The sequence below is a fragment of the Schistocerca serialis genome, chromosome 3, assembly GCF_023864345.2.
Source record: "Schistocerca serialis cubense isolate TAMUIC-IGC-003099 chromosome 3, iqSchSeri2.2, whole genome shotgun sequence".
Classification (NCBI taxonomy): Eukaryota; Metazoa; Arthropoda; class Insecta; order Orthoptera; family Acrididae; genus Schistocerca; species Schistocerca serialis.
The window spans coordinates 121,196,366-121,215,643 of record NC_064640.1 but is presented as its reverse complement, the minus strand read 5'-3'; the positions used below and the strand labels follow the sequence as shown (position 1 = coordinate 121,215,643).

Genomic DNA, 19,278 nt, shown 5'->3' with positions numbered 1-19,278 from the left:
ATTCAGTTTTCCAGTGAGTATTCTACAGCCTTGACCCCTTACCTTATTTGCTTTTATTGGAAATCTCTCATGCAGCACAAAGTCCCAAATGACTGAAAAAAGTGCGTGTGACTTCTGTATGTAAGAAGGGTAAAAGAATTGACTCACAAAATTATAGACCAATATCCCTAACTATGGTTTGCTATAGAATCTTTAAACATGTTGTATATTATCTGTTTGAATGTAATAAATTTTCTTGAGACCGAGAAGCGTATGCCCATGAATCAGCATTGTTTTACGAGGGCAGTTCAATAAGTAATGCAACACATTTTTTTTCTCGGCGAATTTTGGTTGAAAAAACCGGAATTTTCTTGTGGAATATTTTCAAACATTCCCGCTTCGTCTCGTATAGTTTCATTGACTTCCGACAGGTGGCAGCGCTGTACGGAGCTGTTAAAATGGCGTCTGTAACGGATGTGCGTTGCAAACAACGGGCAGTGATCGAGTTTCTTTTGGCGGAAAACCAGGGCATCTCAGATATTCATAGGCGCTTGCAGAATGTCTACGGTGATCTGGCAGTGGACAAAAGCACGGTGAGTCGTTGGGCAAAGCGAGTGTCATCGTCGCCGCAAGGTCAAGCAAGACTGTCTGATCTCCCGTGTGCGGGCCGGCCGTGCACAGCTGTGACTCCTGCAATGGCGGAGCATGCGAACACACTCGTTCAAGATGATCGACGGATCACCATCAAACAACTCAGTGCTCAACTTGACATCTCTGTTGGTAGTGCTGTCACAATTGTTCACCAGTTGGGATATTCAAAGGTTTGTTCCCGCCGGGTCCCTCGTTGTCTAACCGAACACTATAAAGAGCAAAGGAGAACCATCTGTGCGGAATTGCTTGCTCGTCATGTGGCTGAGGGTGGCAATTTCTTGTCAAAGATTGTTACAGGTGATGAAACATCGGTTCATCACTTTGAACCTGAAACAAAACGGCAATCAATGGAGTGGCGCCACACCCACTCCCCTACCAAGAAAAAGTTTAAAGCCATACCCTCAGCCGGTAAAGTCATGGTTACAGTCTTCTGGGACGCTGAAGGGGTTATTCTGTTCGATGTCCTTCCCCACGGTCAAACGATCAACTCTGACGTGTATTGTGCTACTCTTCAGAAATTGAAGAAACGACTTCAGTGTGTTCGTAGGCACAAAAATCTGAATGAACTTCTCCTTCTTCATGACAACGCAAGACCTCACACAAGTCTTCGCACCCGAGAGGAGCTCACAAAACTTCAGTGGACTGTTCTTCCTCATGCACCCTACAGCCCCGATCTCGCACCGTCGGATTTCCATATGTTTGGCCCAATGAAGGACGCAATCCATGGGAGGCACTACGTGGATGATGAAGAAGTTATTGATGCAGTACGACGTTGGCTCCGACATCGACCAGTGGAATGGTACCGTGCAGGCATACAGGCCCTCATTTCAAGGTGGCGTAAGGCCGTAGCATTGAATGGAGATTACGTTGAAAAATAGTGTTGTGTAGCTAAAAGATTGGGGAATAACCTGGTGTATTTCAATGCTGAATAAAACAACCCCTGTTTCAGAAAAAAAAAGTGTTGCATTACTTATTGAACTGCCCTCGTACAAAGCACTGTTCATGCAAAACTGAACTTGCCCTTATCTCACACGATATACTGTGAACGATGGATGAAGTGCAACAGGCAGATTCTATATTTCTAGATTTCCAGAAAGCATTTGATACAGTGCCCCATTGTAGGCTGTTAATGAAGGTGTGAGCATATCGAATAAGTTCACAGAAACATGAGTGGCTTGAAGACTTTTTAAGTTATAGAGCCCAGCTTGTTGTCCTCAATGGTGAGTGTTCATCAGAGGTAAGAGTATACTGAGGAGTATCCCAGGGAAGTGTGATAGGACTGCTGTTGTTCACTATATATGTAAATGATTTGGCAGACAGGGTGGGCAGCAATCTTTGGTTATTTGCTGATGATACTAAGGTGTATGGTACAGTATCAAAGTCAAGTGACTGTAGTGGGATACAAGATGACTTAGACAAAATTACTAGTTGGTGTGACAAATGGCAGCTAGCTCTAAATGTGGAAAAATGTAAGTCAATCTACGAGAGTAGGAAAACCAAACCCATATCTTCATACAGCTTTAGTAGTGTTCTGCTTGACACAGTTACATCATTTAAATACCTGGACATAATATTGGAAACTGATATGAAATGGAACAAGCATGTGAGGACAGTGGTAAGGAAGGTGAATGGTTGTCTTTGGTTTGTTGGAAGAATTTTAGAAAAGTGTGGCTCATCTTTAAAGGAGGCTGCATTTACAGGGTGACAATTATTGAAAAAGCACTCCGTCTTCAGGCCACAAGTGGCCCATCGGGACCATCCGACCGCCGTATCATCCTCAGTTGAGGATGCGGATAGGAGGGGCATGTGGTCAGCACACCGCTCTCCAGGTCGTTATGATGGTTTTCTTTGACCAGAGCCGCTACTATTTGGTCGAGTAGCTCCTCAATTGGCATCACAAGGCTGAGTGCACCCCGAAAAATGGCAACAGTGCATGGCGGCTGGATGGTCACCCATCCAAGTGCCAACCACGCCCGACAGTGCTTAACTTCGGTGATCTCACGGGAACCTGTGTATACACTGCCGCAAGGCCGTTGCACAGTTATTGAACTATATAAAATAAAATCACCATAACTTCTGAACAGTTTCCATTAGGATGTTCAAATTGCACTGTTGGCCGTAGGGCATAATGGGAATTAGTATGTGCATGGTTTGGTTTAGCTCACTTTCATCTGGAGGGGTTCATCAATAAGCAAAATTCGCAGATTTGACTGTCAGACAATTTGCATTTCACGATTGAGAAATCTCTTCACTCTCAGTGGGTGTGATGTGGAATGTCCAGTCACACAATAATTGGCATGATATTCCTTGATGGCAAGGTGACTAGTAAATGGTACATGAAGGTTTTGGAAGATGATTTCATCCCCATTAACCAAAGTGACCCCGATTTTGACAATATGTGGTTCATGAAAGATGGAGCTCTAACCCATCAAAGCAGGAGAGCATTTTATGTCCTGGGGAACACTTTGGAGACTGCTTTCTGGCTCTGGGATATCCAGATCTGAACACATGTGACTCCTTTTTGTGGGGCTATATTAAAGACAAGGTGTACAGCAATAATTCCAAAACCATTGCTGAGCTGAAAACAGCCATTCAGTAGGTCATTGACAGCATCAATGTTCCATCACTTCAATGGGTCATGCAGAATTTTACTATTCATCTGTGCCACATCATCTCCAATGATGGCAGGAATATTGAACATCTCATAACCTAAATTTGAATATCTGTAGTGGTGTTTACATGTTGAATAAAGGGCGTGGACGCCATAGTTTGTAACCAATTTATGTTTTGTTTCATACAGTTCAATAATTGTTACACTGTAGCTGGTGCAACCTATTCTTGAGTACTGCTCGATTGTTGGGGATCTGAACCAGGTTGGATTAAAGGCATACATCAAAACAGTTCAGAGGTGGGCTGCTAGATTCATCACCAATAGTTTCAAACTACATGTAAGTGTTACATGTAGTGGGGAAGGCGGATAGTCATCTTCGGTTCAGTGGTAGAATTTTGGGAAGATGTGGTTCATCTGTAAAGGAGACCGCTTATAAAACACTTATACGACCTATTCTTGAGTACTGCTCGAGTGTTTGGGACCCCTATAAGGTCGGTTTGAGGGAGGACATAGAAGCAATTCAGAGGCGGGCTGCTAGATTTATTACTGGTAGGTTTGATCATCACGCGAGTGTTATGGAAATGCTTCAGGAACTCGGGTGGGAGTCTCTAGAGGAAAGGAGGCATTCTTTTCGTGAATCGCTTCTGAGGAAATTTTGAGAACCAGCATTTGAGGCTGACTGTAGTACAATTTTACTGCTGCCAACTTACATTTCGTGGAAAGACCACAAAGATAAGATAAGAGAGATTAGGGCTCATACAGAGGCATATAAGCAGTCATTTTTCCCTCGTTCTGTTTGGGAGTGGAACAGGGAGAGAAGATGCTAGTTGTGGTACGAGGTACCCTCTGCCATGCACCATATGGTGGATTGCGGAGTATGTATGTAGATGTAGATGTACGCAGATGCTTTGGGAACTCAAATGGGAATCCCTGGAGAGAAGGCAATATTCTATTCAAGAAACACTGTTGAGAAAATTTAGAGAACTGGCGTTTGAAGCTGACTGCTAAATGATTCTCCTGCCACGAAAATAATTACATGTAAAGGCCACAAAGATAAGATATGAGAAATTGTGGCTCATACAGAAGCATATAGACAGTTCTTCCCCCTTGGTCTATTTACAAGTGGAACTGGAAAGGAAATGACTAGTAGCAGTACAGGGTACCCTCTGCCATGCACTGTGCAGTGGCTTGCAGAGTGCCTACGTAGATGTAATTTTTTCATTTAGTTCACTGACAGCTGACTGGTATGTGATAGGGTCCTGAATTCTGCCAGTATGGCAGTCCAGGTGAAAATAGGCACTATGTTTTGTGGAAGGAAATCGGCAGATGAATGTGGAGCACTATAAATTTAAGTCATCTGCCTCACAAGAAAGTGTGAGCTTATGCCACAAGCAATTTTATGCTAAGTAGAGAGATGAAAAGATGAACAAGCTTCAACAGATGAATTATCGAATGAACATAAATTGTCTGCCTGCATACTTCATAGTCAGTGCCATTTGTAACAGAAGTCATTTATCAAATGAAGGTGGCATTTTTACCATTAAGTCAAAAAATGTCACCTTTGTTCAGTAAATTCATAGCTGTGTGTCCACATATGCAACAAGACATTCCATATGTTTATTGCTATCTCCAAGATAAAAATGAAAGTAATAAACTATCTGAACAAACACATCTGGACACCATTATGTATTGTGAAGTCGACCACTAGACATCATAAGAAGCGTAAAAGGAGATGGATTGCATTGTGTTGCCAGTAGACAAGCAGAAACACCAGAGTAGGTTGGTCAGGATAGCTCAGTGACTTTGAAGGTGGACTAAGTCACTGGATGTCATCTGAGCAACAAATCCATCAGAGATATTTCAGCCATGCTAAAGCTGCCCAAGTTGACTGCTGACAATGTGATTGTAAAGGAGAACTATGATGGAAGAGTCACATCTAAACAAAGATCAGGCAGACGTCATGTACTGGTGGACAGGGACCATTCAGCATTGCAGGTGGTGGTTGTAAAAAATCACATGAAATCAGCAGAAGGAACTGCTCATGAGTTCCGAAGTCCTACCAGCACACCAGCTAGCTCAATGAGTGTGTGTAATAAGTTTAAAGAGAGGGGTACAGTGGGTGAGTGGCCCCTTGTAACCCACACACTTCTGTAGTCAGTTCAAAGCATCATTTCAGATGATGTAAACAGCAATGCACTGAACAGTGGATGATTCAAAACAAGTGATTCTGAATACTAATCTTGCAATATCCTATGAGAGCCTGATGGAAAAGACTGGGTTTGGCGAATGCCTCAAGAACATTACCTGTCATCATGCGCAGTGCCCATAGTGAAGTGTTAAGGACATGGTGTTATGGCATGGGAGTGTTTTCTGTGTTTAAGGTGTGGCTTATTGTGCTTAATAACATACTAATTTCAGAAGGATATGCTCTGTATACTGCATACAATAGAAAGACAGTTGAGAGATTATGATTGTATCAGAATGACAATGCACCCCGACATAAAGCAGCACCTGTGAGGCAATGTTTTGTGAGCAATAACATTCCTAAATGGTCTGTCCTTCCCAGAGTAACAACCTGAAATGAATGGAATAGCTTTGACATGAGTCAGAAAGTCAACTTCACTGCAGACCTAGTGTTTCTGCTTTTGAGATAGAATGGGCTGTAATTCCTGCACAGACATTCAGAAACCTCATTGAAAGTGTCCCCTGCAGATGTCAAGCCAACATAAAGGTAAAGGGTGGACATAAGTAAGTGTCTGGATACTTTTGATCAGCTGGTTTATTTTGACTCCATTATAATACACCTTGATTAAACTGCATTATGGCTTCACATACTTCATAGTTTGTACTAGTATTTTATGAAATTTGTGGTGTGTGTGAGACAATGGAAAAGTAATTTTAGCTCTATTGTAAAAGTGAGGTCATTGCCTTTATTCTCTCTGTTGGAGTTTCAAGTCCAATCACTGTCTTGTGTTGCAAACATGTCAGAATTATGCAAACGATAATGTATTTAAGAGCTGTGAATGAATTTATTAGTGTGCCTGACAACAATGCACAATAATTATCATCATCTGTCAAAACCAGAACTAATCCTGATGATATTCCAGTGCCAGAATTTCATTTGTTTTGATCTCAAGATACAGTCTTATTATTGGTAGTGATATTGATTTCTAAACCATCATCTTCAGATTAAGAAATTACAACAAATTAAAACTGTTCAGTCATAAATACACCAAATATGAAAGAATAAAGACTGAACATACCACTGACTTACCTGACTATTCGAGCGTGCTAATGCACCTCTTCTGGGACACAGGGAGGCAATCCAGCCCTGAATCAAATCCACCTCATGGATTAATGATGAGGGATGGTGAGCTGGCTAGCCTGAAGCTGGTTTTCTGGTGGTTTTCCACATCCATGCCAAAACCCACTTTCAGTGTAAGTTACACTTTACACAAACACATAGAATATGTTTCATCACTTGAACATGAGCTCTACACTAGACACAGACAGGTAGGGTACATAGAGTTCTTCCTAGGGATGAAAGGGGGGGTGCTGTCAGGAAGTGCATGCAACCACAAACTGCCACTAACATTGCTGATCGTGTAGTGAAACAGGATAAAGACAAAGAAGAAGAAAAGCAAACACACCATTGAAATCTTACTTCTTTTACGCTCTGTGTATTTATGTTAGATTATGAAAAGAAAATTTCTTCCTACTTTAGATCTGATGATGATAGTTCAGCAATCAAAACTGATAATAAGAAATTTATTTTGTGATAAAGACAAATAAAATTAATTTTGAACATTCAGTTGGAAGCATGTACATCCTGTGATAAATTTATCATGCCTCTTCCTTGATGAGAGCTACAGTTGAAATGATGGTCCTCTGCATAGTTTGACATTTATGTTGGTCCTCAAGCATTCCAAAGCATGTTCTTAATGTTTGGATGCTGCAGTCTAAAATAATCAGTTCACTATCGGAATTAGTTCCAATTGTTTCTGCAAATTGTAACTTTTATCATGTTTCAACATGGCTGTACAGTTTGAGATATTTTTCATGAGTGTGATATTTTACCTTAATTATTACACAGTTTAAAGCATATGCATTAGTTTTGGATGAGTAGCATGTCATCTGCAAAAACATGGTAATTCTGAAAAATGGGTGAAACACCTGCCTGAAGTTAATAACTGATGCTTTGCACCTCAGCGCAGAAACTTAATGCCATACTCTACCTTTCATTTCAATTTAATGTGCAGTCTGAGCGCAGCCCTACAAAATACTTAAGAATGCAGAGGAAAGTGAGGTTAGGTTTCAGAATATTACAGAACTGAAATATAATACAGTAGGTCTTCTTGTCTGGAAAATTTAGAGAAATTTATATAACAACTGGTCACAAGCACAAAAACGTTGAAATAAGTAGATTTTGTAGTGATCATCACACAGAAGTGTGTGCTGGTGAATTAGCACTGAAAAATATCAACAATGTAGGAAAAGACAGATTGCTACTTACCATAAAGAAGACCTGACTTGTCTTCATTACAGAAAATACCAATCTATCTTTCCTACATTGTTGCTATTCCTACCTGGGGTTTCCGTAGTTTGAACACCAAAAAATAATTCACTTTTTATTGTAACTTTATACATATCTGCATTGGGAAATTTTGAACAGTTTATAAGGCATATGGTGTCTGGCTGCTGTGTGGAGGACCTGATTTCAATTCCCTGTTCTCTCAGAGTTTTTTTCCTTGATGGAAAGGCTGGTGCTATGTGCACTCAGTCTTGTGCTACAAAATGAGCAGTCACTTTAGCAATCTGCTGACCCCATGCCCCTCCATACTGTGTCCAGTGATGCCATTAGCAGAGGATGGCATGGCAGTAAGTCGGTCCCGAGTGGCCCACCAGAATCAGAATGTTGAGCATTGCAGTTTGTTTATGAAGTCTACAGATTCCTTACTATGCTATCTTTCAGACAGCTGCAAGCAGTTAATAGTTGGTGTGATTAGAATGTAGGTTTCCTAAAGGCATCTGATAGAAAAAATTACCTGGAAATCTTACTTGGTTCCTACAATTTTATCCCAGTAATTAAATTTCCAACATAGGTGGATAAAGCATTAGGGCTCTAATTGATTAAAAGCAAGAATATAATAACTGTAACACCCAGTAACAAATGCTCTCTCTCATCCTGATGCACAGTTAGTTAGGATAAATAAGTTAGTGCCTACTCCCCAGTGAAAATCATTTGTAATAATTAATAATTCCAGAACCAAATTTTAAAAATAGCTTACAAGTGATGAGCTGGTATGAAATTTATAAGGAACCAAATGCTGACATTAATTGTACTGTGTTCCACAATAAAATCATATAATTATTTGAAAATATCTTTCTACTTAAAAGTTACAATACCAAGAGGGGAGTTTATACCAATATTTTGACTTTTGAAAATATTGTAAACTAGTCATGTACTTTATAAACTGGTAATGTACTTTATATTTTAAAATTCTGAAAAAAATTGTTTTTTTTAAAGAATGCTTGCACCAGATTTTTATAATTGTCTTAAATTTTGCAGTATAATTTAACCCAAAATTATAAGTCTTGTTATTGAATGTGACAAACAACAAATTTTATACAGATATTTCCAGGTTCAGGATGCTTCTACATATCCTTAAAAAGTATGTAGTAGATAAAAGTCAGCAAAAATTAATGATATTCGAATTTTTAAAAATTTTCTGTGGTGGTCATAAAGGACCCCTCCATTGATGTAATAACAGAAAATGTGTTGGTATTGTTAAGATTGTGCTAAAAGATATTTCTAGGACCTAGACCCTACTTATACACCAGCACCAATTATAAACTATATTGTTAATAAAAGTTGAAATAATTAATGAATTTCTTTTTGTAATGGACATTACCCCTTCATTGGTAGGTTACATTAAGGAAAACACATTGGTATTGCTAGCTACAAGCCTATGGCCATGGAAAACAATGTATTTGTGACATAACTGGTATTTAGCCAGCATTATTTGAATATCTATTTTTTTTCCAGCAGCAATGCTCTCTAGCAATGCACTTGATATGAACTCTGCCCCAATTTCATTGATGTAGCATCTGTAGAACCTTAGATTTAAGCACTGCAGGAACAACCACTCATGTCTTGCCTGATTCTGAACGCACCAAAACAAAAACTTTTTGCACTGTCATAGCATGCCTTATATTCCACTAAAAAAGAGCCGATGTGGGTGCTACAAGGAAACCATTAAATTTCAGTTGCACCAATAATTAATGAAATGTAAAGGGCATAAATTCATCTGAATACCTAGGAATTGCAATTACAAACAACTTAAATTGGAAAGGACACATAGAAAACGTTCTGGGGAAAGTGAACCAAAGATTGTTTTTTATTGGCCGAACACTTAGAAGATACTACAGATCTACTAAAGAGATTGCCTATATCATGATCCACTTTTGGAGTACTGCTGCTCATTGTAGGAAGGTTACTAGATAGGATTAATAGAGTATATAAAGAAAATTCAAAGAGGGGCATTACATTTTAGATTATCCAGAAATAGAGGAGAGAGTGTCATGGAACATGATACAGGATTTGGAGTGGATATAATTAAAACAAAGATGTTTCTTCTGTACGCTGTCTGAGTGTGGAATAAAAGAGAATTATTGTGAAGGTGGTTTGGTGAGCCCTCTGCCAGAACTTAATGTGACTGGCAAATAGCCATTTAGATACAGATGTGGATCAACGATCTGAGTGTGATTTCACAACTTCAGTCCTTAGTAAGGCTAACTTAATGTGACCGGCCTATTATTAAATGATAAAAAGACGCAGAATATTTGGTTCAGTCTATCAAAGACTGTAAGAATAGAGAAACAAATTGCTAAACTTTTAGGTATCATGTATGATAATAAACTGACATGGAACACGTATGTTGAATAAATAATGGCTAGACTGTCAAGAGTTATATATCAACTGAAGAAACTGACATGCTATGTGTCATTTGAATGTGCAAGGACAGTATACTTAGCTTTTTTTCAATCTGTTGTAAGATGTGGGTTAATACTCCGGGGAAACAGAAAAAAATGAGTGAAATTCTGGTGATCCAGAAAAAAGCAAATGGAGTAATGGTAAATAAAAATTATTTAGGAATACAGGAGATGACTCATTGAAAGGCAGAAGCACTGTGTCTTCGACAGGTACACAAACAAAAGGTGCAGAGCTTTGCTAGCTTTCAGAATGAATTCATTTTTTAATCTTGTAGGCGAAATATGCACACAAAAACACACACACTCACTCACATGCATATGATGGTCTCCATAAATTGTGCTCAGTCGACTGCCAGCTCTTTCCTGGCCCACAGTGATTGTACTGAGGTGAGGTGGGGGTACAGAGTGGGGTGAGATGAGGGAAGGAGAGAGGCAAGGATGGGGTTGGGGGTAGGTGTCTAATGGCTTGTGGGAGAGTAGGGAGCCATCTGTGGGCTAGCTATGGGTGCAGGTAGAGGGGGCATGTGGCAGATGGATGGGGACAAAATTTTTTTGGCAACAGATTGACCGTTCATTCGGGTTGACAGCTGGTTGGTTGTCATACCAATGTAAAATGCCGTGTAGCGGTTGCAGGAGAGCTGGTATATAAAATGGTTGTTTTTGCAGGTGGCCTGGCCTCTGATGGGGTTGGATAAGCCTGTGACAGGACTGGAGTGGGAGGAGCTGGGTGGATGGATTCGGCAAGTCTTGCCTCTGGGTTTTCCACAAGGATTTGATCCCTGAGGCAGGGCATTGGTGGTGGGAGTGGCATAGGGATGGTCTAGGATGTTGTGGAGAGGTTGAGTCAGAGGAAGAACACCACTTTGGGAGGGGATGGAAGTACCTTGGGTAGAATGTCCCTCATTTTAGGGCATGATGATAGATAATCAAAGCCCTGGTGAAGGACATGGTTCAGTCATTCCAGACCTGGGTTGTATTGAGTGACAAGGGGGGGCACTTCTTTGTAGTTGGTTCTTGGGATGGATGTGAGTGTCAGGTATGTGTGGGGATATGGCACAGGAGATCTGCTTGTGTATTAGGTCTGGAGTGTATTGCCTGTCTGTGAAGGCCTTTGTGTAGTCTTCAGCATACTGGCCGAAGGAGTTCTCATCACAGCAGATGCATCTGCTTTCAGCGGCCAGGCTGTATGGGAGGTATTTTCTGGTGTGGAAGGGATGGCAGCTGTTGGTGATTGGTGGGTTTTATGTGGGCCGAGGTGTGGATGGAGCCAACTGAGAGGAGGAGAAGGGGTTATGATGGGTGGAGGAGGACCAGGTCAATTGGATGGGAGAGAAGGTGTTGATATTGTGGAGGAATGGGGATAAAGTGTCCTGGCCTTGAGTCCAGATTATAAAGATGTCATCAATAAACCCGAACCTGAGCAGTGGTTTGGGGTTTTGGGAAGTGAGCAATATTTCCTCTAGGTGGCCAATGAGGAGGTTGGCATAGGAGGATGCCATAGGGGTGCCCATGGCTGTGCCAAGTATTTGGTTATATACCTTCCCTTTGAAGGTGAAGTAGTTATAGGTGAGCATGTAGTTTGTTAGGTGCACAAGGAAGGAAGTGGTGTGTTTGGAATCTGCAGGCCATTGGAAGAGGTAGTGTTCAGTGGCAAAGGTAGATAATAGGACACTTTATAAACTATTGTTCATTATATATAGAATATTAATAGTTATTGATCTATATAATGTTAAAAAAACAAATTTAGGTGTATATGGAAAATTTACACAACTTCTTGTTAACTAACCCATTCTATTCACTAGAAGAATTTTTAGAAATGCCCAATATCAACTTAAATATGTAAAAATATATTTTATAATGAATTAGGAGGTTAAGTTAACTGATGAAGTGTATTGCATGTAATAGTGCTGAATGGCTAATAAAGAATCTGAATCTGAATCTTGACAGTGTTGTGTTAAAATTTATAACAGGAAAAATATTAGCTGCTAATGACTCACCATGTGCTCAGGAGGGGGACAGAAAATTAGTGTCTGGGAGGTGCCAGGATAAACCTTTTATGGGATTTATGTATTACAATTCTCAAAGTGGACATCATTGATATTTGAGACATGTTCAAAACAAACCATTAACTTGCATATCACCACCAAATGAAAAATGTTGTGCCACAGTAATCACATAGGCTCACACCATCAAGACCAAAGGTAAACTTTTGGAGTTACAAATGATGCAGGACATTCAGCTAGATATCTGCTCTTGAAGAATGCATATACAATCATAATGGCACAAGGGGTATGATAACTGATGGAATGTGATGGCATACAACAAAATGTGAAACATTTCAATGTCAAAAAACTTCACCAACAGCCGCATACTTTAAGACATTTTATTTTATTCTGAAAGCAACCAATTTGGCAGTTTATTTTGCCCTCTTTAGACCACTGCATAATAAAAAAGTATACATGTATTATATAATGGTGTAAAAATCAAGCTTACAGAAAGTGACGGGTAATCATAATACCGCTTAATCTTAAAAATGAAAGTAGTGGCATTAAATCAAATCTTTGTGTACATCCAAGACAATAGACTAAAATATGTGTGCATATTTGTTAGACATAAAACTATTGAACACCACCAATTCACAAGGGAGCATGTAAATACATTAAAAAGATCAGCACTAGACAGGGTCTCCCCGCCTCACCAGAGTACAATCACTGTGGGCCAGGAAAGAGCTGGCAGTCAACTGTGCACAATGTAGGGAGACAGTTGTGTGCATGTGTGTGAGTGTGTGTTTTTGTGTACACGTTTTGCCTACAAGCTTGATAAAGGAAGTTCATTCTGAAAGCTAGCAAAGTTCCGTACCTTTTGTTTGTGTACCTGTCGAAGACACAGTGCTTCTGCCTTTCAATGAGTCATTGGGTATTGACCCAGATCTTCCAACAGATTGAAAAAAAGCAAAGTACATTTTCTTTACGTATTCAAATGGCACATTGCACATCAGTTTCTTCATTTGATATGTAACCCTTAACAGCCTAACCACTTTATGTTCAGCGTAAGAGTTCCACATTAGTTTATTGTCAAGTGTGACACGTAAAAATTTTGCAATTTGTTTTTCTATTTTTACAGTCCCTGATGGAGTGAACCACATATTCTGCATCTTCTTCTCATTTAATAATACCATACACATCAAGCTAGCCTTACTAAAGACTGAAGTCGTGACCTCAGACTTTAGGGGTTGATTTACATCTGTATTTACATGTCTACTTGCCAGTCACATAAAGTGCTGGCAGAGGGCTCACCAAACCCCCTTCACAATAATTGTCTTTTATGCCATGCTCAAACAGCACATGGAAGTAAATGAACACATTTATTTTTCTGTGCAAGCTCTGATTTCCCTTATTCTATTTTGAAGGTTTTTTCTCCCTATATAGGACTGCATCAACAGAATATTTTGCATTCAGAGGAGAAAATGGGAGATTGAAATTTTGTGAGTAGATCCTGCCACAATGAGAAACATTTTTGTTTTAATGATATCCACCCCAAATCCTGTATCATGTTTATGACACTCTCTCCTCTATTTCTTGATAATATACAACGTGCTGCCCTTCTTTGAACTTTTGTGATATACTCTATTAACCCTATCTAGTAACCTTCCTACAACATGCAACAGTACTACAAAAGAGGATCATGGTGTGGGCAGTCTATTTAGTAGATCTGTTGCATCTTCTAAGTGTTCTGCCAATTAAACACAGTCTTTTGTTCAGTTTCCCCATAACATTTTCTATGTGTTCTTTCGAATTTAATTTGTTTGTAATTGCAATTCCTAGGTATTCAGATGAATTTATGCCCTTTACATTTGATTAATTATTGGTGTAACTAAAATTTAATGGACTCCTTGTAGCACTCACGTTGGTTCCTTTTTAGTGGAATATAAGGCATGCTATGACAGTGCAAAAAGTTTTTGTTTTGGTGCATTCAGAATCAGGCAAGTCATGAGTGGTTGTTCCTGCAGTGCTTAAATCTAAGGTTCTACAGATGCTGCATCAATGCCATTGATGCATAATTCATATTGTCAGAGAGCATTGCTGCTGGAAAAAAATTATAGCAAAGATATTGTAATGATACTTTCTGGCAGATTAAAACTGTGTGCCAGACCGAGACTTGAACTCTGGACTGTTGCCTTTTGCAGGCAAGTGCTGTTCCAACTGAGCTATCCGAGCATGCCTCAGGACCCATCCACACAGCTTTACTTCTGCTAGTACTTCTCTCGTACCTTCCTTTTCTCCAGGAGTGCTAGTACTGCAACTTTTGCAGGAGACATTCTGTGAAGTAGGACACTTCCCCACGAAAGGCAAAGGTCGCGAATTCGAGTCTCTGTCTGGCACGCAGTTTTAATCTGCCAGGAAGTTTCATAACAGAGCACACTCCACTGCAGAGTGAAAACTTCATTCTGGATATTGAAATGATGCTAGCTAAATACCAGTTATGTCACAAATAAAATATTTTCCATGGCCACAGGCTTGTCGATAACAACACCAATGTGTATTCCTTAATGTAACCTAACAATGAAGGGGTAAGAGAACCTCATGTCCATTACAAAAAAAATTCATTAATTGTTGTTAACTTTTATTAACAACATAGTTTTAAATAGATACTGATGTATAAGAAGGGTCTAGGTCCTAGAAATATCATTTAGCACAATCTTAACAATACCAACACATTTTCTGTTATTACATCAATGAAGGGGTCCTTTATGACCACCACAGAAAATTTTTAAAAATACGTATTTTATTAATTTTTGTTGACTTTTATCTACTAAATACTTTTTAAGGATATGTAGAAGCATCCTGATCCTGTAAATGTCTGTATAAAAATTTGTTGTTTGTCACATTCACTAACAAGACTTATAATTTTGGGTTAAATTTTACTGCAAAATTTAAGACAATTATAAAAATCTGGTACAAGAATTCATTTAAAAAAACATTTTTTTCAGAATTTTAAAATATAATGTACATTACCAGTTTATAAAGTACATGACTAGTTTACGATATTTTCAAAAGTTCAAAATGTTGGTGTAAACTACCCGCTTGGTATTGTAACTTTTAAGTTGAAAGATATTTTCAAATAATTATATCAATTTATTGTTGAACAGAGTAAAATTTATGTCAGTATTTGGTTGCTTATAAATTTCAGACCAGCTCATCACTTGTAAGCTGTTCTTAAAATTTGGTTCTGGAATTATTAATTATTACAAATGATTTTCACTGGGGAGTAGGCACTAGCTTATTTATCCTAACTAACTGTGCCTCTGGATGAGAGAGGGCATTTGTTACTGGGCATTACAGTTATTATATTCTTGCTTATTATTAATTAGAGCCCTACTGCTTTATCCACCTATGTTGGAAATTTAATTACTGGGATAAAATTGTAGGAACTAAATAATATTTCCAGGTAATTTTTCCTATCAGAATCATTTAGAAAGCCTACATCCTAATAGCACTATAGTGGTTCCACCTGTTTTATTTCTTCTTCATTTGTTCTCCTCAGTGTCGACATATTGTGTTGCTACACTGGCTGAAAAATGGGGTTGTAATTTGGACACCGACTACTGTAAATAATGTAGCCGACAGACGGACAGTTGTGTTTCGCTGTCTATTACTTTCACTTTTCACAACCCCACATATACACATTTATATGGCCAGTGCACTGTTGTTTAACTTTCCATTAGCCTCATTAATAGTTTGCAGGCAAACCTCCACATACTACTACAATAGTTTAGTACTGAACATCTATGAGCAGTAAAAACCTAACCACAAAGTTCACAGTTCTTGAAGAGTAGAAAGGTACGTATGGAGCAGACATTGTCACTGTTTTAACACATGACCTAATTTTTAACACTTATTTACACTGTTCCGACCAACATAGGTTCCTCGTCTGAAACTCGGTGGTGTCTTGTGACCAAAACCAGGACCCTTATAAATCATCGCAATAATAGCTACTAAAACTACACATCGTTTAAAGTAAATTTACAGAAATTACTATTAAAACTTAACTCATTAAATTAACTGAACACATCAAAACAGTTGTTCTTTTTAAGAGTTTCTTCTACTGTAAGAGACACCGAACTATTTGTTTAAATCTTGAAATTAACAAATTAAGTATGCAAACAATACTTTGGACAAAACTTTTAATTACTTTGGAATTAATTAAGGTCTGGCTTTGCTAACATGTTTTTGAATGGAGCCAAATAAATACTTTAAGAATACTGTTAGTTGTTCCTCCAAATGTTTGTTACTAGTACAGGATTTATATTTGTTTATTCATCAATAATAGAATTTAAGCTATGAAACAATTACTGATTTCATCCTATAATGAAAGGTACTAACTAAGGATAGTCAAAATAAATTGGAAAATCAATTAAATACATAAAACTAAGCACAAAATTTGATCTGGTGTTATATTCTTTAAAGCTGAGGGCAACCTTTCTCTTTTATGAAAATACAGATTATACTCATGTATGTTAATGGTACTGGTACTTAAATCAAAAATGAAAAAACGAATTTAAGGAGGCAGATGGCAAAACAAGAGAGGCATTATCCGTACTTTCTTCGTCACAACACCAACTATTAATGGCTTGCTGCTGTCTGAAAGATAGCATAGTAAGGAATCTGTAGACTTCATAAACAAAGTGTAATGTTCTACATTCTGATTCTAGTGGGCCGATTGGTACTGACTGACTACCATGTCATCCTCTGTTGATGGCATCACTGGACACAGTATGGAGGGGCAGGAGGCCAGCAGATTGCTAAAGTGACTGCTCAGCTTGTTGCACAAGACTGAGTGCACATTGTACCAGTCCTTCCATCCTGGCAGAACAGGGAATTGAAATCAGGTCCTCTGCACAGCAGCCAGACACCATTCACCTTGTAAACTGTTCAAAATTTCCCAATGGAGATCTGTATACAGTTACAATAAAAAGTGAATTCTTTTTCGGTATTCAAACTATGGAAAGTCCAGGTAGCAATATCAACAATGTAGGAAAGACAGAGTGCTATTTACTGTGAGGAAGACAAGTCAAGTCTTCTTTACGGTAAGCAGCAATCTTTGTAGTAAATAGAATCTGTCTTTTCCTACATTTTTGATATTTTTCAGTGTTAATTCACAAGCACACACTTCTGTGTGATGATCACTACAAAATATACTTATTTCAACATTTTTGTGCTTGTGTCCTGTTGTAACATATAGTCCTCTAAATTTTCCAGAGAATAAGACCTACGGCATTATAATTCAGTCCTATTATATTCTGATGAAAAAGCTAACCTCACATTCCTGTGCATTCTTAAGTATTTTGTGGGGCTGTGCTCAGACTGCACATTAAACTGAAATGAAAGGAAGAGTGTGGCATTGAGTTTCTGGGCTGAGGTACAAAGCATCAATTATTAACTTTAGGCAGTTGTGAGCCCATTGTTTTATCCATTTTTAAGAATTATCATGTTTTTGCAGATGACGTGCTACTCATCCAAAAGTAATGCATATGCTGTAAGCTGTATAGTAACTCAGGTAAAAAATCTCACTCATAAAAATGAAAAACATCTCAAACTGTACAGCCATGCTGAGACATCGATGGGTGAAGAAATCAAGATAAAACTTATAATTTACAAAAACAATTAGAACTAATTCCCATAGTGAATTGATTATTTTACAATGCAGTAATTGTAAAAACACAGACAAAAGAATATACCATCAAAAGTAAATGCATTAGGCTTCATTAGACAGGCACTGTGTACTCCACTACCAGCAAATAAGCTGTTAAACAGATCACTGAAAGTATTAGCTAACTGAAAAGCAGTATCTCTTTTGGTTATGACAGTATTTCAAACTGCTACAATCTTGTGCTAATTTGGAAGCACCTACTTGATTTACTTTTTCAATGTGACAATCAGTCACACTGTATTTCCTGAAAGGCTGGTGCAAGTGGTAGTAACAGACATGTATAAAAGTGGCGAAAAGAAAGCGACCTATAATTATAGACCACTTGCCCTCTTTTTAATTTTTTTTTAATTTTTTGAGAAAGTTGTTAACACAGAATATCTTACAATCTTCCTTAAAACAACTCAGTTTTTCTTCCACAAAGATATCTCTACAGCAAAAGATATCCACGGTCTCAAAAATCATTTGCGGGAGAGCTAAACAGGATAAATTACTCTGTTGGCATTTTGTGTAATTTTGACAAAGACTTCATTTGTGTGGACCATAAAATTATATTGGTGAAATCAAAGTAGTGTAACTTTAAAAGCATTCACATTGTGAGAATGGATGCATACCTTAACAATATGAAACAGAAGATCACACTATGAAATGATAATACAGGAGTAGGACTGAATGTGTGGCAGGGAATCATTGAGTAAGGTGTGCTCCAAAGTTTGGCATTGTTCTACTCTTGTTCTTCATACCAATAAATGAATAAATTCTAAAATCACACCATCATAATTCAAATATCTATATCTCAAAGATATTTTAATTTCCTTTTTATGTATCTCACAACAATTATTTATTTCTCTATTGCATTTCAGCACCTGAAGAAATAGGTGAAGATTTTTTCCAGAAAATAAACCTCACTTTGAATGGAGTTGCAACAAGCATGTTATTCCTATTAGATGAATCAGGAAGTGTCTCAAGAGATCAGTTTGACATGGAGAAATTCTTTGTTCAGTCAGTGGCCCAGTCATTCCCGTAAGTAGATGAACAATACACAGTATGATGTTGAGGTATACAGAAATTTAAAGAAAACTTCAGCCATTCTGAACTGTAACTTGTTAAGGCCACTTAAACCTGCTACAATAATTACTTTGTTTTTCCATTCTACATCTACTGACACTCTTTTAGAAACTAAAATAGTAAATCTCTCATTATAAGAAACATATACAAAACTGAACGAACATACATGAATATTAGTCTAGTGATCAATAATTTTGAAGTGGCTTTTCATGTGGGTTTCGGTGGTGTTATCAAACTTTACAAATATCACACCACATTTGAATTACAGT

At 38.2% G+C, this 19,278-nt stretch overlaps 1 protein-coding gene across 1 annotated transcript in view; it reads left to right on the top strand.

Annotated features, from left to right (window-relative positions):
- The window catches only part of LOC126470717 (P-selectin-like), an 86,832-nt gene that overhangs the window by 31,159 nt on the left and 36,395 nt on the right, over nt 1-19,278 (top strand). The window contains exon 8 of the mRNA XM_050098720.1: nt 18,805-18,964. Coding sequence (XP_049954677.1) covers nt 18,805-18,964 — 160 coding nt within the window. The remainder of the gene's footprint in view (nt 1-18,804; nt 18,965-19,278) is intronic.